The following is a 21,609-nucleotide window of genomic DNA, read 5'->3' on the forward strand; positions in this document are numbered from 1 at the left end:
CAGTGTTAAAATTGGGGCGGAAGTTAATCATCCTTTTAACTCTTGAAAACTGGTCTCGCATTTCGGAGTCCAAATAAATTGATTGTGAATTCTTGTTAAATCCGTTAGCGGGCCAGCTATCTTAGAAAAATCCTTAATGAAGCGGCGGTAATATCCTGCGAGCCCTAAGAAACTTCTGACTTCAGTCGGGCTTCCTGGTCTCTTCCATTCTGTTACCGCTCTTACCTTAGCGGGGTCCACCGCTATCCCATCTTTCGAGATCACATGACCTAAAAAGGACACCTTCTCCAGCCAAAACTCACACTTACTGAATTTAGCATACAGCTGATGGTCCTTAAGGGTCTACAGTACTAACCTCAGATGTTGCTCATGATCCTCTCGAGTCTTAGAGTAGACCAAAATGTCGTCGATGAAAACTACCACAAATTGGTCTAGATATGGTTTGAAAACTCGATGCATCAAGTCCATAAATGCGGCTGGAGCGTTAGTCAACCCAAAGGGCATCACTGCAAGCTCAAAATGCCCATACCGCGAATTAAAGGCGGTCTTAGGTATGTCTTCCTTGCGTATCCTTAATTGGTAGTATCCCTGCCGGAGATCTAATTTTGAATAAACAACGGCATCTCACAGTTGATCAAACAATTCATCAATAAGGGGTAAGGGATATTTATTCTTAATAGTCAAATTATTCAGCCCCCGATAATCTATGCACATCCGTAATCCTCCGTCTTTTTTCTTGACAAATAATACCGGGGCTCCCCAAGGTGATTCGCTCTCCTGTATAAATCCCAGGTTTAACAGTTCCTGCAATTGAGTCTTTAACTCCTTAAGTTCTGCAGGAGCCATTCGGTAAGGGGTTTTCGAAATTGGTTCTGCTCCGGGATGCAAATCAATCTTAAATTCTATGTCCCTTTCCGGAGGTAGTGACGTTAGTTCTTCAGGGAAGAGTTCAGGAAATTCGCACACTACTGGAACATTTTCAACTTTTAACTGCTCTTGTGGAGTGTTAATCAATACTGCCAAATACCCTCGGGCCCCTTTACTTAGCAGCTTCCTAGCTTTAATTCCAGAAATAAGAGTAGCTGAGGTTAACTTTCCTCGAACATCAAGTTGGAGTGTAGGTTCACTCGGTATATGAAAATCAACTGTTTTAGCGCGGCAATCTAACTGCGCATGGTATTTGACTAACCAGTCCATACCTAGTATGACATCATACCCCTGAAGAGCCAATTTTATTAAATCCACCAATAATTTTCGTTCCCCAATCCATACCTCGCACTCCTTATAGGCCATATTGGCAAGTAAACTCTTATTAGTGACAGGGGTCTTGATTTCTAGGTCATACGGTAACTTTTCAGCTTTAACATCGATATGAGCCATAAATGCAGGGTTAACAAAGGAGTGCGTGGCACCAGGGTCAATTAAAACATTCGCAGTACGCCGAAAAAGAGAAAGCGTACCTTCGATGATTACCGAAGGGTCAGTCACCTCTTGTCGACCCAGAGCATACACCCTGGCTGGCACTTTAGGTCGATTTCCCCCTGCATTGGCTGGCTTGGACGTAGTTGTAGACACCAAATTTTTGGTGTTTTATTATTTATTTATTTACTATTCGTTGTTTATTTGTTCTATTTTTATTTGTCACAATTAGTTTTATTTACTTTTAGTTTTAATTATTTTAGCCATTTTAGCGTAGAATTTCTCAAAAGAAAAAGAAAAGTGTTCAAAAAATATGTTTTAGTTGTTTTTAGTTTCAGAAAAATGAAAAATTGAAAAAAATTGAAAGAAAAAGAAAAACGAGAAAAACGAGAAAAACGATGAAAATAGAAAAATGAAAAAGGGAAAATTGGATTTGCATTTTGTTGTTTCTTATGCTAATTAAATTGTTTTTGTTTTAACTTTTATTATTTTCAATTTTGTTATTTAAGTTTTTTTTAAAAAATAAAAATAAAAATAAAAAATAAATAAAAATGATACGCGACTTGCAAGCTGCGTTTTTCGCAGCTTGCAAGGAAGGGCTTTGGGCAGCCCTTAGCTGCAAATATAGGAGAAATGGCTGGGGTTTTAGGGTTGGAGGTTCCGGTATAAAAAGAAAAGAAAAGGCAGCCGCAAAGGGGGATACAAGGAGCTAACGGAAAGAAAAACTGGAGCAAGAGGGGAGAAAGAATAGAGAGGAGGCAGGGCAGGTTGGGGGAAAAGAAGAAAGGGTTGGATTGAAAAAGAAACGGGGAGAGCAAGAGAGAAAGAGGGCATCGAGTGACAACCAAAAGGCTAGGAAAACTCAGGTCTGAGAAAGTTGAGACCGAGAGTGGGCAAGCAAAATGGCAAAAAGGAAGCAGCAGCCGCAGGAGAGCTTTGAGAGAGACAAAGGGGGGAGAGGGTGACGGAAGGAAGAAAACAGAAAGGAGAGTAGGGTTGGCTGCGGCGAAAAGGAAAAAACAGAACATAAAAAAGGAAAGCAGCAAGACAGCCGCAGAGGAGGAGGAGTTGGAGAATGGGCGGCTGAAGGAAAAACAGAAGGCTAGAGAGGGAGGCAGAGAGGAGAACAAAAACTGAGGGAAAGCTGTGAGAGAAAAGCAGAAGGGACTAGCGGCTAGCTGAAGGGGGTGAGAGAGGTTGGCTGTGAGAAAGGTTGGTTTGAGTGAGAAGAAACCAGGAGAGCCAGGAGTTCGGGGTTCGCAACTGAGAGAGAGAGGCGGCGAATAAAATCTGGGGGGAGAAACCACCGGGAACAGCAGTTGGAAAAGAAACCAGAGAAGGGAAAATGGACAAAATAGGACTGGAGTGACGGCGGAGTGAGAAAGAAAGAAGATTTGGGGATGCAAGGACGGTGCTGCGTTTTCATCTCTGTTCTCCATTGACGTCCTTCGAAAGCTTGGCAAACTCATCCGAATCTTCGACTCATTTTGCGGCGAAGGTAATATCCTTATCTGTCTTAGAGTCCGAAACTGTTTTCTTTTGTTGATTCACTTCTTTTTGCTATCTGCTGGTTGTTGTTTGTAGCCTTTCATTTTGTTTCTGTAAGTTTGGTTAAGCTTGGGTTTGAGTTTATGTTTCACAGTGAGATTGTCATGTTTGCTTGACTTGTGTGATGCTCGGTGAGATTGAAAACATAGCAAGGTCGCAGTTTGCCTCTTGTTGCTGTTGACTGGGTTTGTTTGGCGTAGGGTTGCAAAATTTTACAGACTTAGCATGACCTCTTGGCCTGTCTTTGTTTCATTGCTCCTGCATTTTTGGAGTTTCTGCATTCTTGATGATCCTTGTTTCAAACCAGAAACTGGGTGCTCGGGTTTAGAACCAGAATTGCGATGAACAAGCTGTGCGTTTGGATTTGTTTGTTTGCTGAAAATATTTGGTTGTTTGCGGCATTTTCTTTCTTTTCCCTTCTATTTCTGTTTTAGTTTTGCATCCCTGATGATCATCTCTGATTCTCTGTTTCCATAGCCTTTTCTCCTTTTTCTACTGCTGTCTTGTTGTTTAGTCTTTTACCCTTAATGGCTAGCTTCACTTCTTGTTTTAATCCTGCAATAAGAGTTGCTGTCTTAATCCTGCAATGATGAAATGGTTATGCTTAGATGAAATGTTTTTTGGTCAAAGCTTGGAAATGGCAATGACAAGTGCAGCAGTTTTCTTTCTCGGTTAATGAAAGTTTAAATAGAAAGTAGTTGCAGAAGTTTTCTTGTCCACGTAGCTTGCATGAGTTTTGCATGAAATAGTTGCTGAAAATTGCACTTTGATCCTCCAAGTCCTCCTTTGTTTCACTATGACCCAACAATTGAATAATTTTCTCAATTTGGTCCTTGACAATTTTAATTCTACCACTTCATTGCTTGTTTGCTTTAAGTAATTACTATGTATTGTTTCAATTGCATTTAATTCATGACTTTAGGGGCTTTATGACCAATGAGCTTGTGTTTGCCTATTTTCTTTAAATTTCCCAAATAAATTGGTACCTTGACCATTTTTTTATTTTGGAGGATAAATAAGTGATTTCACTTCATTGGGGCCCAATTGCAAGGGAGGTAACCTCTATCTCCTTAACTTTCATTTCTCCTACGTGCTCCTACGTGTTATGTGAATATGCATGTCTACTTCGCTTTCCTTGCCCTTCTTTAATTCCTTGCATTTATTTCATTTACTTTACTTTTATTTAAGTTATTCATTATGGGGTATGTGTACACCTCTTGGCTTGTAATAGATAGGGCTTGGCGAGCTTTCTTGTCCATTTTCCCTTTCCCTTTTTTTAGTTATTCATTATGGGGTATGTGTACACCTCTTGGCTTGTAATAGATAGGGCTTGGCGAGCAAATTTGGTCCATTTTCCCCTTCCCCTTTTGTTTTAGTTAGCAAGTGTAATAATTAGGGCCTTAATTTGTGTTGCATGCCTATGTGTTATTTGTTAAGTGCTTTCTTAGGCTCTTGCATCTAGTCGAGCATGCTAAGTGTTATGTGCTACGTGTTTATAAGTGATTTGCATGTCTACTCGCTTTCCATAGTGTGGATGAATGGAATGGATGAATGTACGTCACCACACTAGTCCAACGCTAGTTGTGGCTTCTTTTATTGTTTCCACTAGTCTAATGCTAGTAGGAATTCATAGAAAGGGCTAGTCCAACGCTAGACCTAATAGGATTTTTCCTTTGTTTTTCATTAATGCATTATTTGCCTGTTCACTACATATCATGCATTTTTTCTTAGTTTTATCATCTGGCATGCTCCTCGATTCCCCTTTCCCCTCACTTTAGGTCTTGCATCTCATGCTAGTTAGGGTACATTTGCCTGAAGAGTCCCCTTCTGATAAGGGAAACGAGCGAGTGTGGCTACTCGATAGCCTTAGCACGCTAGTTCCCCCTTCTATCAAAGGAAAAATCAAGTCACAAAGTTAGGACTCCCCGTTCCCGTTTTGATGCATTCCTATAGGATTCACGCATTTCATTCATTCACTATCACTTACTGTATATTCCATTCCTCTTTCTACATTCTCACTTCACACTACTTTCATTTTACACGTTTTTATTCAACTACTTACACTCTATACCATATCACTCGCACACATGCACTTGATGGCGTTTTCACCTTATTATTTTTTACTTACCTTACCTTGTAAAGACATTTGCACACCTTGATGTGAGACGGATCTAGACGAACACCAAGTTGGGATGATTGGCGGAACTTTGACCCTTCTAGAATCACGAGCCGCGAACTAAGGAGATTCCTTAACCCACGACTAGCAAATTTAGTGAACCAAAAGTATAGATAGCAGAACGCCACAATCAAGGAGACTACTTGATTGATAAGTTCGATGAACAACTTGAGATTAATTCTCAAGTATTCAAAGGAAATTCTCTTGAGGCAAGAGAGAGTGAAATAACTCACATATATTTTATAAAATCTGAATTCCTCTAATGAATGAAAACCTAGGCTATATATAGCCTTACAGGACTCAAACCGTAGAATGTCCAATGGACGACCTTGCCCTTCATTAAGGGCGAAAATGTCTAACAACTAATTGACTAAAATTAAGACTCTAAATTCGGCCAAAGTGAAGTGAAAATTGACCGAAATTATTAATGCTAACAAACAACTAATAATGGAAACTAAAACCCTAATTAGCAAGCTAGTACTCCGCGAACTAGTCTTTACTTGAATCTTCCAATTCCCCATGTGCTTGAATGGAATGGGCCTTGGTCTCTATATTCTCATCATTCCCCTCATCTTAAAGGCGATTTGTCCCCAAATCATGACTCTTCTTCCAAAACAAAGGTGATGAGAGCATGTGTATAGTCACCAAGCAGCCTGCATGTCGCCTTCTCAAGCGAAGAAAGATCAGGACACCCTTGTGGGACACCAGGAAAACTTGTGGTGGTGGTAGATACATGTTGCGGACAGCAAGAGTTCCATGATAATGGCCACACAAGTGACGTCTCAAGCCTATGGGTGGACCGTGAGCGGACGCCCGGTGAACCAAGGTTTGGTTGGGCTGCGCGTTGTACGCATCAAGACGTGCAAAAGCGGCATCAAAGGCCATTGTAACCCGACTAGTGCTGGTTGGAACAAGTAGAACTGGTACAGCACAAGGGCTTAGATTCTCTTGAATCCAACCCTTACCAAGCAACTCCTCCACTTGTCGTTGTTGTTCCTTGGTTTCCTCAGGATTGGTCCTATATGGTGCCTTGTTTGGAAGGGAAGATCCAGGAATGAAATCAATTTGATGTTCAATTCCCCTTAATGGAGGCAATCCATTAGGTATATCCTCAGGAAAGACGTCTTGATACTCCTGTAAGAGGTTAGTAATAACACTAGGCAAAGAAGCATCAAGAGCATTAGTGAGTAAGGATTCCTTGCCAAATAAAATAAATAAAACCTGATTAGAATGCAAGGCCTTTCTCACATCTTTCACCTTGGCAAGCATGCTGGGTTTTCTCTCCTGTGCGGGCTCGAAGACCGAATGAGAGTGATCCAACTTGCTTGAAGAAGGATCGGCCAACACTAATTTCTTAGCTTTGGCGTTGTCCTTCTTGGTGGTAGCATGCAAGTCATACTCTTTTTGTAGACTAACTTGATCCTCATGTACTTGTTGAGGTGTAAGAGGTGCAAGTGTAATCTTTTTACAATTATGCATAAAAGAGTATTTGTTCAAGAAACCATCAAAAGTGACTCTTTTGTCAAATTGCCAAGGACGCCCTAAGAGTATATGTGCAGCTTGCATTGGTACTACATCACACATAACATCATTTTCATACCTACCAATGCGAAAAGTAACCAGAACTTGTTTAAGAACACGTACCTCTCCACTGTTGTTTAACCACTGAAGCTTGTAGGGACGGGGGTGCTCACTAGTTGGCAAGTTTAGTTTCTCCACCATCAATGCACTAGCAACATTAGTGCAACTTCCGGGGTCAATCACCAAGCTGCATACCTTGTTGGTCACATGGCACCTAGTGTAAAAGATGTTGTCACGTTGAAGCTCATCCTTACTAGCTTGCGTAGCTAGGGCTCTCCTTGCTACCAATCCAACTTTGTCTTGAGTTGGAACTTCCTCTATCTCATCTTCCTCTTCAACCAAGGAAGGCATGTCTTTGTACTCCTCCTCTTCATCATCAGTGACAATGTCTCCATTTGGTAGCACAAGCATGGTTCTTGGATTTGGACATTGGCTTGCAATGTGCCCAACTCCTTGACACCTCCAACATTTGGTGTCACGATTCCTAGGTTTTGAAGTTTCAATTGTTGGTTTTGAAACAACCTTGGAGTCGGTTTTGGTAAAAGGTGGCCGTGAGCTTGTCCCTTGATCTTGCTTCGGCTTTGGAGTGGTCCAAGTATTCGAACCTCTCTCTTCCCTTCTAGGCTGGAATGGTCGAGTAAATGCCTGGGGATGAGGGTTATAATTTCTGGTTGTACCCCTCCTCTTGAGCCTTTGCTCAATCTTGATAGCCTTCTCCACCATATCTTCAATCTCCACATAGTATTGAAGCTCCAGTTGATCGGCTATTTCAACCCTCAGACCATTGAGAAATCTTGCCATTGTAGCTTCTCTATCTTCTTGAATATCAGCTCTCAACATGGAGATTTCCATGTCCTTGTAGTAGTCCTCAACTGAGCGTTGACCTTGTGTCAAGGTTTGAAGTTTTTGGTACAAGTCTCTATGGTAGTGACTTGGTACAAATCGCTTCTTCATCAGTCTCTTGAGCTCAGTCCAAGTGGTTATAGGTGGCTCTCCACACCTTCTCCTGCTTGTAACCACTTGTTCCCACCAAACTATGGCATAGTCGGTGAATTCTACTACGGCAAGTCTCAACTTTTGTGCATCGGTGTAGTCATTACAACCGAATACTAGCTCCACTCGACTCTCCCATTCAAGGTACGTATCCGGATCAGATTTGCCTTGGAAAGGAGGAATCTGCATCTTAATCCCCTTGATGGCATCACCGTTTGCTCTTGGGTTTCGCTTTGGTCTTCTTTGCTCATATGCCTCATGTTCCGAATCAGCATTGGAGTCACTAGATTCCCCCAGGGTGGATTTTCCCCTAGATTTCCTAGAAGAAGCCCTAGACGAACTTAGTTGATCAATTTGCTCATGGATTGTTTCCAACCTTTGGTCAAATCTCCTCTGCATTTCCTTCCACATATTATCCATTTTAAGTGATAACTGAGCAATGGTAATTTCATGTTCCTGAGACATGGTGAAACCTGCAAAACTTGACAAATTGTTAGTAGAAAAATGCCTCACTTGCTCCCTTAAGTGTTTCACTCCTCTCGTGTTTTCACTCAAGTGTGTATGGCACTCTAATGCTCTCAACAATTCACTTCTCAAACCACTTGTTTGTTTCCTTTGAAGAAATCAGAAATTGTCTCAAGGAAGTTCAATCAAACTTTAATCAAAATAGCTCCCAATTGTATCAAAGGAACAAGGAAACAAAAAGTAGAAATGGAAAGCTCAAGTAATGAATAAGGAATGGAAGAGGAAAGAATTGATGTACAAAGAAAAAGAAAGTCCAAGTACGATGATGGAGTTCCCAAGTTGCCTTACTTAATTGCCCAATTGATTTTTGGAAACAAGTTAGGTGTTGGACTTATTTGGAAATTTCCTTAAAGTCGGCTAACCAAACAGAATTATTACCAAAATTTTTCCAGATTCCCTCTCCAAAAAACCTTCCAAAATTTTCCAGATTCCCTCTCCAAAAACCTTCCTAAAGTCGGCTATAACAAATCAGAATTGTTCCCAAAAAAATTCCAGATTTCCTTCTCTTTTGAAACCTCCCAAAGTCGGCTGCAAAACAGAATTTGGTAGCTAAAAAATTTCCAGATTTCTGCTCCTTTTAAACCTTCCAAAGTCGGCTGCAAAACAGAATTTGGTAGCTAAAAAAATTTCCAGATTTCTGCTCCTTTTAAACCTTCCAAAGTCGGCTGGAATTTCCTAAATATTTTCCCAGATTCGGTAGCTTCCTAACCCCAAAATTTTCCAGAATTACCTCTTCTTAAATCCCTCAAAATTTTCGTCCCTTACTCTCCCTCAAGAACAACAATTTGGCCCTCCCCTCTTTGCTCCACACAAGGACAGTTTTGACGCTTGGTGCTAAACAATGGCTTCACAAGATGACTCAAGCAACGTCACCCAAGAATACCCCAAGCGGCCTGCTCAAGAAACTCCCAAGAGGTTTACTCCTAAGCCAAGAAAGCCCCGTATGGATGCAAGGACGTACAAGAAACTGTTTATACGTAGGGAGGTGCAAATATTCAAGAACCAAGATGGTCAAGTTCCTCAAAAATCTCAACGGGTGATACAAGTGATCAAGACCCAAGGTGTGCAAGATTTTCAAGAGGAGGTTGGTCAAAACTTTTGAGTATGCTTTTCTTGATGTAATTTTCTGGTTTGTTGGAACAATTGCAACAAGACAGAATTGGCAAATAAAAGTGCGGCTTCCTCCTTTGTGGTTTGTCACCCGAATGCTCCTTTTTTTTTTTTTTGACTCTAAGAACACACAATTACTCGGCTGTTCTTGGGTAAAATTCCAGAATTTAATGTCACTCCAATGTTCTCCTTCACTCCTCCAATAACTATCAAAACATGTATCAAAATTTTGAGACTTCAAGATTAGTCTCAAGAAACTCAAGAATCCCTAGATTTTTGTAGTTCATCTTCAAGATTCCAACCCCAAACAAGTTTAACCACAAAAATCAGTTTAGAAAATTAATGAAAACAACTTGGTGGAATAAGCTAAAGTTTGGACAGATTTGGCAAGAAACTTGCGCCCAAGGAAAACCCTAGTTGCAAGTGAAACCCTAGCCGTCGCAGAAATTGTTTTGTTTTGTTTTGTTTTGTTTTTTCAATATTCAAACACAGCTCGGTTACACTTGAAAGCAGGCTTCAAGACAGAATCACACAACCAGGTAATGCACGAAGTGTATGCGAAGCAAAAGAAATCAAAGAACGACGCAACAAGAACAAACAAAGGCGGACAGAAATTTTTTTTTTTTTTTTGTAATAACAATCGGACTTGACACAAAGAAAGACACGACCAGAATTGAAGACAAATACTAGAAAACTTACGAAGAAAAAGAAAAGGAGAAAAACAAAGAACCTCTACGGGATATACTTGATGTCGTCGACTAGCTCTGGATACCAACTGATGTGAGACGAATCTAGACGAACACCAAGTTGGGATGATTGGCGGAACTTTGACCCTTCTAGAATCACGAGCCGCGAACTAAGGAGATTCCTTAACCCACGACTAGCAAATTTAGTGAACCAAAAGTATAGATAGCAGAACGCCACAATCAAGGAGACTACTTGATTGATAAGTTCGATGAACAACTTGAGATTAATTCTCAAGTATTCAAAGGAAATTCTCTTGAGGCAAGAGAGAGTGAAATAACTCACATATATTTTATAAAATCTGAATTCCTCTAATGAATGAAAACCTAGGCTATATATAGCCTTACAGGACTCAAACCCTAGAATGTCCAATGGACGACCTTGCCCTTCATTAAGGGCGAAAATGTCTAACAACTAATTGACTAAAATTAAGACTCTAAATTCGGCCAAAGTGAAGTGAAAATTGACCGAAATTATTAATGCTAACAAACAACTAATAATGGAAACTAAAACCCTAATTAGCAAGCTAGTACTCCGCGAACTAGTCTTTACTTGAATCTTCCAATTCCTCATGTGCTTGAATGGAATGGGCCTTGGTCTCTATATTCTCATCACACCTCCACTTATATCTTATTACTTTTATCATTTTTTCTCACTTCACACAAACTCACACTTTCACATGGCATGCATTCATTGCACTCATTTTTACGTCATTTAGGATTATGTGTGACCTCTCCAAAAGGATCGTTGTTGGGCTTCACAATTAATGTGATTGGCACCACTCAACCTTTGAAGAGAAATTTCCCCCATGTCCCCCTAGGTCTAGGTTTTTTGCATTCATATAGACATATCCAACACGCGATACATACCTTGGGTAGAAAATTTAGGGAAAATTGGTTTAAGTCACGCAACTAGCCTTGGTTAGGTCGAAGGGGTGCCTTGGATTTTTATCCTTGCCTTCCCCTTCGTCAAATGTGACCCCCGATCCCTCTTTTGCTTACGTAGACCCAAAAGTTCTCTAAAAGGGTTTATTTACTTTTCAAAAACAAAAATCATTTTTGGGTGACTTGGTACACCCTAACTCTATACCAAGTGGCGACTCCATTTTTGATACAAAAAACCCTTTTTGAACTTTATATGGCCAAACCGTCGCATTATTAAGTCCCATGACCTTTATTTTCATTTTGCACACGTTCACACACACTCACACACCACACCATTCAAAAAGTGGGGCGCGACAGTAGTTCCTATTGCCTGAGGGGTATTGGCTCGTTCTTGCTGCAGGTTGGGGCATTGAGCAATCAAGTGCTCCGTGCTGCCACACTTGAAACACTTTCGCACCGAACTATGCTTCCAACAGTTATCGGAGGTGTGATTGCCTCCACAAAAGCCGCAGGTCAGCCTGGGTCCTACACTGGGTCCTCCGCGCTGACCATCTCTCTGGGGCCCTCGCCCAGAATTTCCTCAGCCTGGGGTCCCTGCTGGCCGCGGACCTCCTACTCCTCTACCCAACTTGGTGGGTGGTTCGTTCTTCGAGCTTTGTCCAGGGGTGTAAGTACTCGAGCTTGGTTGTTTTCGTTTACAATCGTGGAAAGCTTTGACCTGACCCCTGGCTACCTCTATCCTCTGCGCCTTCTCTAGCACCTGGCTAAATGTATCCACTTGGGTGGCCGCTAACGCCTCCTGAAATTCCACATTCAACCCCTGAATAAAGCGACGAATTCGTTTTTGCTCCGTAAGTACCAAATCCGGAGCAAAACGGGACAGTTTGGTAAACTGAGTCTCATACTCAGCCACACTTGACATCTCTTGGCACAGGCGGATAAATTCATCTTCCCGCCTCTCTTGTACTATTGGCGGCAAATATTTTTCATTAAATTCCCGGGTGAAATTGACCCAGGTCCAGGGAGTCCGCTCCCGCTCCCACTTGGCCTTGATCACATTCCACCAAGTCCGGGCAGCTCCCTCAAACTGAAAAACTGCAAACGAAATTTGCCGCTCCTCTGTATATCCAAGTGCGGCAAAGATATCTAGCATGCGGTCTAACCAACCCTCGGCTATGTCGGGGTTCGGTCCACCTACAAATTTAGGAGGGGCAAACTTGTGGAACCGTTCTAGCGCACGGTCCTCTCTATCATTATTCCCCGCGTTATCCCCAGGGTTTCCAGCATGTTGACCCTGCCCCTGACCTTGTTGGTTTACCATTCTTTCCAATAAATCAGCCATCCGCTGAATGGCTGTGGCTACTTGGTCGGGTTCATTCTCATTCTCTCCCTCTGGGCCTCGTCCACGCCCCCTATCTCTACCTCGACCACTGGCGTCCATTTAAGTTCAAAACGGTCTATAATGGAAACAATGTGTGTGTTTAGTACTGCGGATATAAGCGACATAAAGAAATCGAAACATAACAAGAAATACAAGAAACACACAAAAGATAACCTCAAAAAGGTCATACTGCATATATATACAAGTCATTTACAACGCACGCCAAAAAAATATACAAGTTAACCGACATCCGGTCGGTTCAAAACCCAATACATACAAGAGCACTACGGCTCCAAAATCTGACCAAAACCACCACATAACAAAACCCAAACGAGTAGCAGAGGAGTAAACAAAAATCCCAGAGCGGCCCTACACGCCTCCCCTAGGGCCCCAGTCCCCAACCGATCCTAGGGTGTCGACCTCGTTCATCGGCTCCGGGCCGATAGCACGAGGCGGTGCCTCAGCAATCATGTCTAAGAGAGCCTCGCAATTAGCATGATTCCCCGAACGCGCTCTCTCATCTGCCTCTTCATCGCTAGGAAGTGCTGCTGTGTCTCGTGAAGCTGCTGACGAAAGGCATCAGTCCTCTCCTCCTCCTCTCTCAAGCTCTGCTCAGTCTCCCTAATGCGCATGGCCTGCCCATGGCCTACATGTCTGGCCTCTGCTAACGAACGGCCCAAACGCTCGTTCGCCTTAGCCAGGCGACGGCGCTCATCATCGACAGCTAGAACCACCTCATCCGGGTAGCCAAAAGTATGCCTGCACTCACATGGCCGATTCATTCGGCCAAACGGTGAGTACATCACATAGGGCCCCCCGACCCTCCTTTGGAATCGCAGCACTCGACGGCGTAATACCTGATTAACCGGGCCCCCAGTGCTCGGAGGGGGCGGTCCTGATCCGGATCCACTAGGCTCACCAGGCTCCATCCCTACAAAATTTTAATATTATTTGGTCAGTTCGACGGCATTTCAGCTTAAAAGAGATCATTCAATCTTAAAAGAATCACGTAACCCTAATGCCTATTACATATGTCCCAATTGCCCAAGTCCTCTAACCTAGGCGCTCTGATACCACCTGTAACGACCCCACCGTACCCAGAGGCGTACCAAAGAGCTTAGCAGGCCGTCTGCCTAGCTCACGCCAGGACTCGAAATCAAAAACTAATAACAACTAATCGCACCTAAACGGTTACTATACACATTATATACATGCTCAAAAGTTCACTATGTACATCATATACAGCAGCAAAAGTGTTCTATATACAATTCAAAAGAAGAAGTTCGAACTACTGCTTCATGCTATCACTACAACTATAACCATAAAGTGGACCCTAAGGTGGGTCCGAACGCTTATCACTATTACTATTACACGCATAACAATTGCCCAAAGAAAGGTATTAAACCTAACTAAACTAGTCGAACCCCCAAAAGTGGTCCCTGCGTTCACCCCTATAAGGAAAACAAAGGAAAGGGGTAAGCTAAACGCTTAGTAAGTACGCAGGGGTAAAAGCGTAAATTTCACATGGTAGGAGCAATTAAAATCACATAGCACCCAGTTATAAGCAAAATAATAACACATATGTAGGATACAGATTGGCTTCAAAGCCAAGTAGTTTGTCATGCTTGACCACTTGCCGACACTCCGTCGACCGCAATTTATGATCCGTAGAGCTCCACTTGTCAACCCGCCGTACACCTTAGCACCCACACTGGCCAGTCACCCACACACACATAATAGCTCGAGCAAAGTTGGTTCATGCACACAGGTTTACATATTTGGTTCACAAACCAATTTACATATTTAATTAACCTGATGATCTCAAGTCTCAGTTAGACTAGCTCCGACCAAGCCCCTGCCGGCTCGAATAGTCCAACTAGGTTCTGAGATCGGGCCCCACACATATCACATGTCACACACACATATCACAAATGTCACCCCGAGTTACAAGCTCTAGGGGTTCAGTCCCAACAGCATGTCATTTGCACATATCAAGTACAAGTACAGGTACATTTTAGGGTTTAGGTCGAGTGTGATAAAGTACACCCTCGCCTAAAGTCCCTTTCATTCAAAGCATAACATATAAGGGCGTTGACTTAGACACATAGCCCTAGATACTTACCAAAGTACAAAAGAGCTACAACTAAGCAAAAGCGTCGTTCACTCCGCTAGTGGGCCCCAGCAGCCGCCTCTAGCTCGTCGCGGTCTGCAATAGATGATTGCGTCACATTAGACCATAAACGGTTATCAAATAGCAAATCATAAGTAAAACGGCAAAAACGACACGCGCGCGCGCGGAAACGACTGACGGAAGCGGAAACGGCCGTTAGTGCAGAAACGGCAGATTTGCTACCTCTTTTCATTTTGATTATAAGTTGGGCTACAAGTGTCGGTTTAAGGCGTATGAGACGCCCTTTCGAAGCTAAGAGGATACCCTATAACGTTTATGAAGACCTCAAGAACTGAAACTGGGATCTTCAGTACCAAGCGGACCAAACAAATTGGGTCACGAAAGCTGTCTAAGGTCAAATGGTCAGTTTCAGGGGTGCTGGCCGTTTTATATGCTACACATATCCAATTGATCTGAAACTTGACAGTTAGAAAGTTCATTCCAAGATGAATAACTTTCATGAAGGCTGGAAAACCTGAATCCAAACGTGAATAGGTCAGCTAGACCAAAACAGGTTCGGACAGATTAAGGTCATTTTCGCGGACAGGCCCTGTTTGATTGGCTATATCTCATGTTATATAAATCCGATTCATGAAATTCCAAAGGCGTTGAAAAGCTCTGATATAGGGCTATAAGTTTGATGTTTTGGTCACGAGCCCGATCAGCTTGTAACATGGTCAAATTCGAAGCTAAAGTGCCAGTTATAAACTGTCCTGGTTTGCTGTTTTGCTGGACCAAAGCGCGCAACCGCGTGAAACGACTTCGCACCACACACACAAGATTCTAAGCCATGGCTACACCATTCTAACACATATAAAGCACTCCCTAATGCCCTCACAAGACTCCCGAAATACCTCATGAAAACAGCCCCTAAACCCTAACCTTTTCTAACCAAATAGACAAGTTCTACCTTCATTAACATCTCTAACCAAAACTAATCCTTATCTAACCAAGGCATAATCATCTAAGCCCTAATCAAACCCAAAACATCAGCCCCTCAACCTAGGGTTTCTTACCCAAATTTTGGACATCATCACACCTCACCCAACAAATGAAATTAACAACTTAAGCAAGTCATTTACAAGCTCAATTTCACCACCAAAGCTTTAATCAAACATAAACCATGGAAACCCTAATTTATCTCCTCTTGGCCGAAATTCAAGACACCCAATATAAGCAAAATTAAACCATAAAACCATCACAAATTACAACTACATCATCAACAAGGCAATAACAACAAGAATCAACAATTTCAAAGGCTACAAGCCTTAATCCTCCAAGCAACTTTCAAGAGGAGTTTCTTACCTCCAACTAAGATATAGTACAAGAGTAGGACAACCTCCACCAAGCTCCAAGATGCTCCTAGCAAGCTTCAAGACCAAAGATGAAAGCTCCAAGTGCAAGAATTTTGCAAAGTTTCTTCTCCTTTTCTCTTGTCTCTCTCTCGGCTCTCTCTCTCCTTTTCTTTCTTGTTGTTTTGTCTTATGACACCTATGGTTTCTTATGTCTTATGACTTAAGGGTTATAAGACAAACCCATCTAACAACTCAAGATATTTTCCTACCTCAACCAATCACAAAATAGCATAGGAATTGCCTTTAAGTCCTTGCAACCTTGTCTTGCCAAATCATCCACTCTTGCCCTAATAACTTTCATTCTCTATCATATTACTCCATAGGACTTAATCTTAGCTTAATCCAAATGCCCTAATCTTACTTAGCCATTGCACTAATCACCCTTAAACCTTACTTACTTATTCTAAATCAATCTTTATCACACTTAAAATTAACCACATAACCACTTTTATGTCAAGGCCAAAATTAAAGTATAAACTAACTTAAACACTTTCAACCAAGGATTAACTAGGGTTTCTCCTCGTTTAGGGTTTTCTAACCTTTTAAACCCACTTAACCCTATATCAAGATATCCAACACATACCTACACATGTCTAATACACATTCAAACATGCAATTGCAAGAAAAATGGCTATCTAGGGTTTCGCTTAAAAATTTTCGATTTTCGAGCAATTAGGGTTTCTCAAATTCCCAATTAAGGAATTTCGGATTATTTGGAATAATAATCACAGTAAAACTTATTATTTTCACATAAAATCACAATTTAGGGCAGCCGGGGTCTCACAGACTCTAACTATACCAGGGATCTTGACAAAAGAAAATCATTTTTAGGTTACATATTCTGCATTGATGGATGTATAATAAGTTAGAAAGGTACTTTACAATCTGTTATAGTTTTATCTACTACGGAGGCAGAATATATGACTGTGACCTAGACAATCAAAGAAGCCTTATGATTGAAAGGTTTGTTTGGCGAGTTCAATCTACATCAAGGTGTTACTGCTATTTACTGTGATAGTCAAAGTGTCATTCACTTGACTAAAGACCAGATATATCATAAAAGGAAAAAACACATTGATGTGAAGTTTCACTTCATTCGAGATATTATTGCCGAGGGAAAAATGCTTATTCAGAAAACCAATATCAAGAGGAATCCTGCTGACATATTCACGAAACCTCTTCCAATTTTCAAATTCAAGCAGTGCTTGGATTTAGTTGGTATTCGTTATTGGTGATTTAGATCCATTGAGATTTATGTAGAGAAGGTGGAGAAAATTTACTATTATTGATGTTGGGACACGCTGAGTTGGATATTTATTATGTGTGACTTTGTTCTATATCGCTTTTCGTACAAGGGAATCATTCCCTTAATAGACTATAAATAGAGTGGATCTGTGATGGGATTATGTGCACCAAAGCAAAAAAGTTTTAGTAGGTTATTTGGATTTTTGGATCATTAAATCTTTTGCTAAGTAAAATATTTTGGACTTTCTTGTATTTTAAGTATTAGGTGTTTTGGGTCTATAAATACTTTCCTAAGGCATCGTTATACTCTCTTCTTTATAGTGAAATTTTGCTCCTTCTCGACTTGTAAACATAGGTCAATGTGATTGAACCACGTAAATTTTTGCATTCCTGTTTCATTTAGTTTTATTTTATTATTTGTCTTTTGGAAATGCCAAAAATTCTTTTGTCAATTTCTTGGGGTCAGACCTAACAACTTATACCAAAACTTTAATAAGTTAGAAGTTATTGCGTTACTAGAAATAGTATTTTACTTTTATAACTAGTCAATGAATGTTTAGCATTTACTCATGTGACTTAGTTCTTGTTTATGTTATGCTTAAAAAATAAAGTAAAATGATACAATTTTAAATTTAATTGTTTTAATTCTCGAGTAAGTTGAATTTGAATTCTGAATAAGTACCTTGATCAAATGGCCACTCTATAAATATAGTTAAAATTTTTTATTGTTATAATAACTATTTTTATTTTTAATTAACCCTATACATGGCGATATATGCTACCAAGGGTTTGACAAAACCATTATATTTTAATGTGAGAAGCTGAAAAAACATAAATAATAAAATAACAATATATTTTGAGTATTTTAGAATATTTTTACACTAATGAGAATAGCAAGACAAATTTTGCTGTCACTAACTCACTATCAATTTGGCAAAAATCTATGAATTTATTTATAACCCCATTACTCAAATTTAACTTAACCTGTACATATGATTTTGTTCTTAAACAACATGAAGTTTCAAGGTCAAAACTTATTTTAAGGGGGTAAGATGTAATATCTCTAATTTTTACCACTTACCATTATTAAATAATGTTATTACTCAAATTCTTTTGATACAAGATTCAATGAATATGGCCGCTATTAGCCTTGATACCATTAGCCTTGTTAAAATAAATGAATATACAATTTACTTTTCATCCTTGATGAATACAAAAAATAACACTTCCGAGAAAAATCCACAAGCATTAGAATTTAGAACCAAAAACTTCAGTCTCAAACTCACTTGAGCTAGCCACTAGTCCACCACCAAGCTCTGGGGTGAGAGGTCAAGGTTTTCCACAATAAGTGACTCTTCTAAAAAATTTAGATGGGGACAGAGTACACTTGTTTGGTCCGGTGGTGGTTCAGTCCCCACCTGCTCTTCATAGGTTCAGTTGAGTCTCTCCTTAGATAGATTAAGATAGAGTATGATATAAATAAAATAGCGGCGAATTAAAAAAAAAAAAAAAACTCACTTGAGCTGAATACAAATTAAGTGGTGTCAAAAGCTTGTGAATGGGCTTAACGTGTTCGACTGATCCGGGAAAAGTCAAAACCCGAACCGGTTGGCTTCCGTAGGCTCCAAAAGAACCGTTTACTGTTTTCTGCTCCTCCCCCAATAGCTTGTAGATTTGGCATTAATTGTCAACTCGTCGCCGAGCGCCGGCTTCAAGTTGCCTACCAATCTCCGGCGATCTCAGGTACCTAGTAATTCCTGTGTATCTCTCTTGCATTTCGTCAAATTGAGCACAATGTTTCAGTGCTTCAATCTTTGTCCCTATCTCAATTTTAGCAATACTGTTGAATTTCGTTATGGTTTCAGATGGTTTTGAGGTCGACGGTATAAATTGAAGTTAGGGCAAAGATGAAGCGTTGTGTATATATAAATGACGATGATTTATCGCATGATATTTACTGTGATAATCGTATATCTAATCGGAAGTACACAGTTTGGAATTTTCTTCCCAAGAATCTATGGGAACAGTTCAGGTAATCCTGCTACTATTACCGCATCTGTAAATTTTTTTGTTGAAGTAATTGTTGATAAATTTATTGCGATTTGGATATATTTGGCAGTGCTTTGGGAGAGTAGTTTCATTAGTTTTGCTGCAATTAATGATGATTTTGTGAATTCTGCAGTGATTTGATCGTAAAGAGTCTTTTGTTTCGGGTGAGGTTCGAAATGTACACGAAAACCTATGGTTTGAAAATTTGTTTGAACGATAAATGAGACCATTATTCTCTGTTTGCAAGTTGGAATTCGGCACAGTATCAAAGAAAATTGGTTTCCGATACTTTAACTGAGGGAGATAAGATGATGTGGAATGGCTATTCCAATTTTACATTTTGAATCCATATATCATAGTTACCTCTAAAGTTTCTTGAACATAAGCTGCATTTGAAAATTCTTGAGTTTTTATTTTTATCATGGAGAGATATTCGGGTTTAAATTGTAATCTTACTGAATAATTTGTTTGCTATATTGAAAACTCAAAGTCAAAGATGAAGGCAGAGCATCCAGATTCTTATCAGCTTTTGAAGTCTCATTTCCTAAAAAAATTGGAAATTTTCAGAAATGCAACTCATTAACCTAATGTATCCTGATATTTGAATGTCCATGGTTTGCCTGTCCTTCAAATCCCAGTTTGTGATGCGTTGTCAAATGCTCATGTAAGATACTGAATACTAGAACTTTGAGATGATATATTGAGGTGTTTAGGTATACTTTAATATCTTAGTAGTTTACCTACTACTGGATGAAAGTATTTCCCTATTTAAATTCTACTAACTTGTTTCTCGTCAACTGTGTTGCAACAGAGGATTTCCTCTGAAGAAGTTCACAACCAAAAAATTATTCTGAGGGTCTACAAGAAGATCAAAAAATAAGAAATTGTATTAAAAATTATGTTCAAAAGAATACGAAAATATCCTCTGGGGTAGAGGGAATTGCACGTATAGAGATTCAAAAAAGAATCGATTTGATCCAAGTAATAATTTTTATGGGATTCCCAAAACAATTAATAGATAATCAAACACAAGGGATCGAAGAATTACAGACGAATCTACAAAAAGAATTTAATTCTGTGAACAGAAAACTTAACATTGCTATCACAATTACCAGATGAATCAACAAGTTATCAGAATTTTTCGAATAAATCTACTTCTGGATTGGTTTATGAGAAAGGTCCAAAATACTTTGATTTCTTAGGTTTTTGAAAACAAGGTCATACTTTAATTTAATATAGCAAACATACTAATTCGAATTCCTTTATGAATATAAGAATTTATACGATTAATACTAGTTATTCAACAAATTTGATTGGTTAATACGAGTTGATTTTTGGTTACGATAAATTGATGAAACAATAGTCCCGTAAAAACTTCTTTCGAGGAATGGGCCCCTCAAAATTGGACGTGAAAATCTCCTTTCATCCCATGAGCAAACTTTGGGGAGGGGGGGTGTTAAAAGTCATGAAGCCTTCTCAGAAAAAAAATCTAACTATTTCCCAAAAAAGCCTAATGGTCAAGTCCATTTTTCCATTTAAACTTTATTTCATTGTTCATTTTGCTATTAGTTTTGATCCAAAGAATAGAACTCAACGTAACTTCTTACTTCATGTTGCTATCAAATGGCACGGAAATTGTTGGTTGATAAGTCATATTATAGATCATGTTTGTGTAAATGAAAACTTAAAATTTTAGAATTTGTGAAATATGAGAAGAATATAGAAGTTACCATGTTAATAGTTATATTTTTTTCTGAAATTGCAAGCTTTTCACAAACCTTAAAGTACAGGATAAACCTTAAATTCCATTATTAATATAATTATTTTTATCAAAGTATGTGGTGAATTCAATGGGAATTTGAACTGTGATGGTACATTGAGTTAAACTTTTATGTTTATATGTTTTGATTGCAAAATGTAAAATCTAAAGGAGTTTAAATACTTTAGATGATAAATTAATTTTAATCTCTTCTACGAATCTTGGCCCCTTTCTTGCCAACCCTCAAGTTCTGGGTCTGCCTCTGGTTCTTCTGTTTGGGATGAATGCAAATTCAGTTTTTTGATGCTTTGATGTTATGGATGTTTTAAGAATTTTAATTCGGAATTTGCATTTCAAGTAATAAATAATTTGTGATTATTTATCATGAGAACCTTGTTACGAACTTTTTTTTAATGTCTTGATCTACAGGAATGGAAAGTTTTGATTTTTCCTGACATTGAGGGTTCAAAGAATTCACTTTTTAGCTTTGTATACCTGGATTTGAGCTTGTTCTGCTAACCATAGATAGTAGTTTAGCTGTAAACAGTATAACAACTACCATATGAGTTTGAACCAGATTATTTACATTTTTTACTAAAATAAAAAGAATAGAAAGGTAGTCAAGGTACATAGTATACTTTAAATAATCAAACAAAATAGTATTCAGTAC

The 21,609-nt window shown here is 39.6% G+C and overlaps 1 protein-coding gene across 1 annotated transcript in view; it reads left to right on the top strand.

The window, feature by feature from the left end:
- Positions 1-18,681: 18,681 nt before the first annotated feature.
- LOC113712358 (phospholipid-transporting ATPase 2) overlaps positions 18,682-21,609 on the top strand; it is a 28,596-nt gene continuing 25,668 nt past the window's right edge. The window contains exons 1-2 of the mRNA XM_072066800.1: positions 18,682-18,874; positions 18,997-19,163. Of these exons, the coding sequence (XP_071922901.1) occupies positions 19,039-19,163 (125 nt within the window). The 5' untranslated portion in view covers positions 18,682-18,874; positions 18,997-19,038. The remainder of the gene's footprint in view (positions 18,875-18,996; positions 19,164-21,609) is intronic.

The sequence above is a fragment of the Coffea arabica genome, chromosome 10e (assembly GCF_036785885.1).
Source record: "Coffea arabica cultivar ET-39 chromosome 10e, Coffea Arabica ET-39 HiFi, whole genome shotgun sequence".
NCBI lineage: Eukaryota > Viridiplantae > Streptophyta > Magnoliopsida > Gentianales > Rubiaceae > Coffea > Coffea arabica.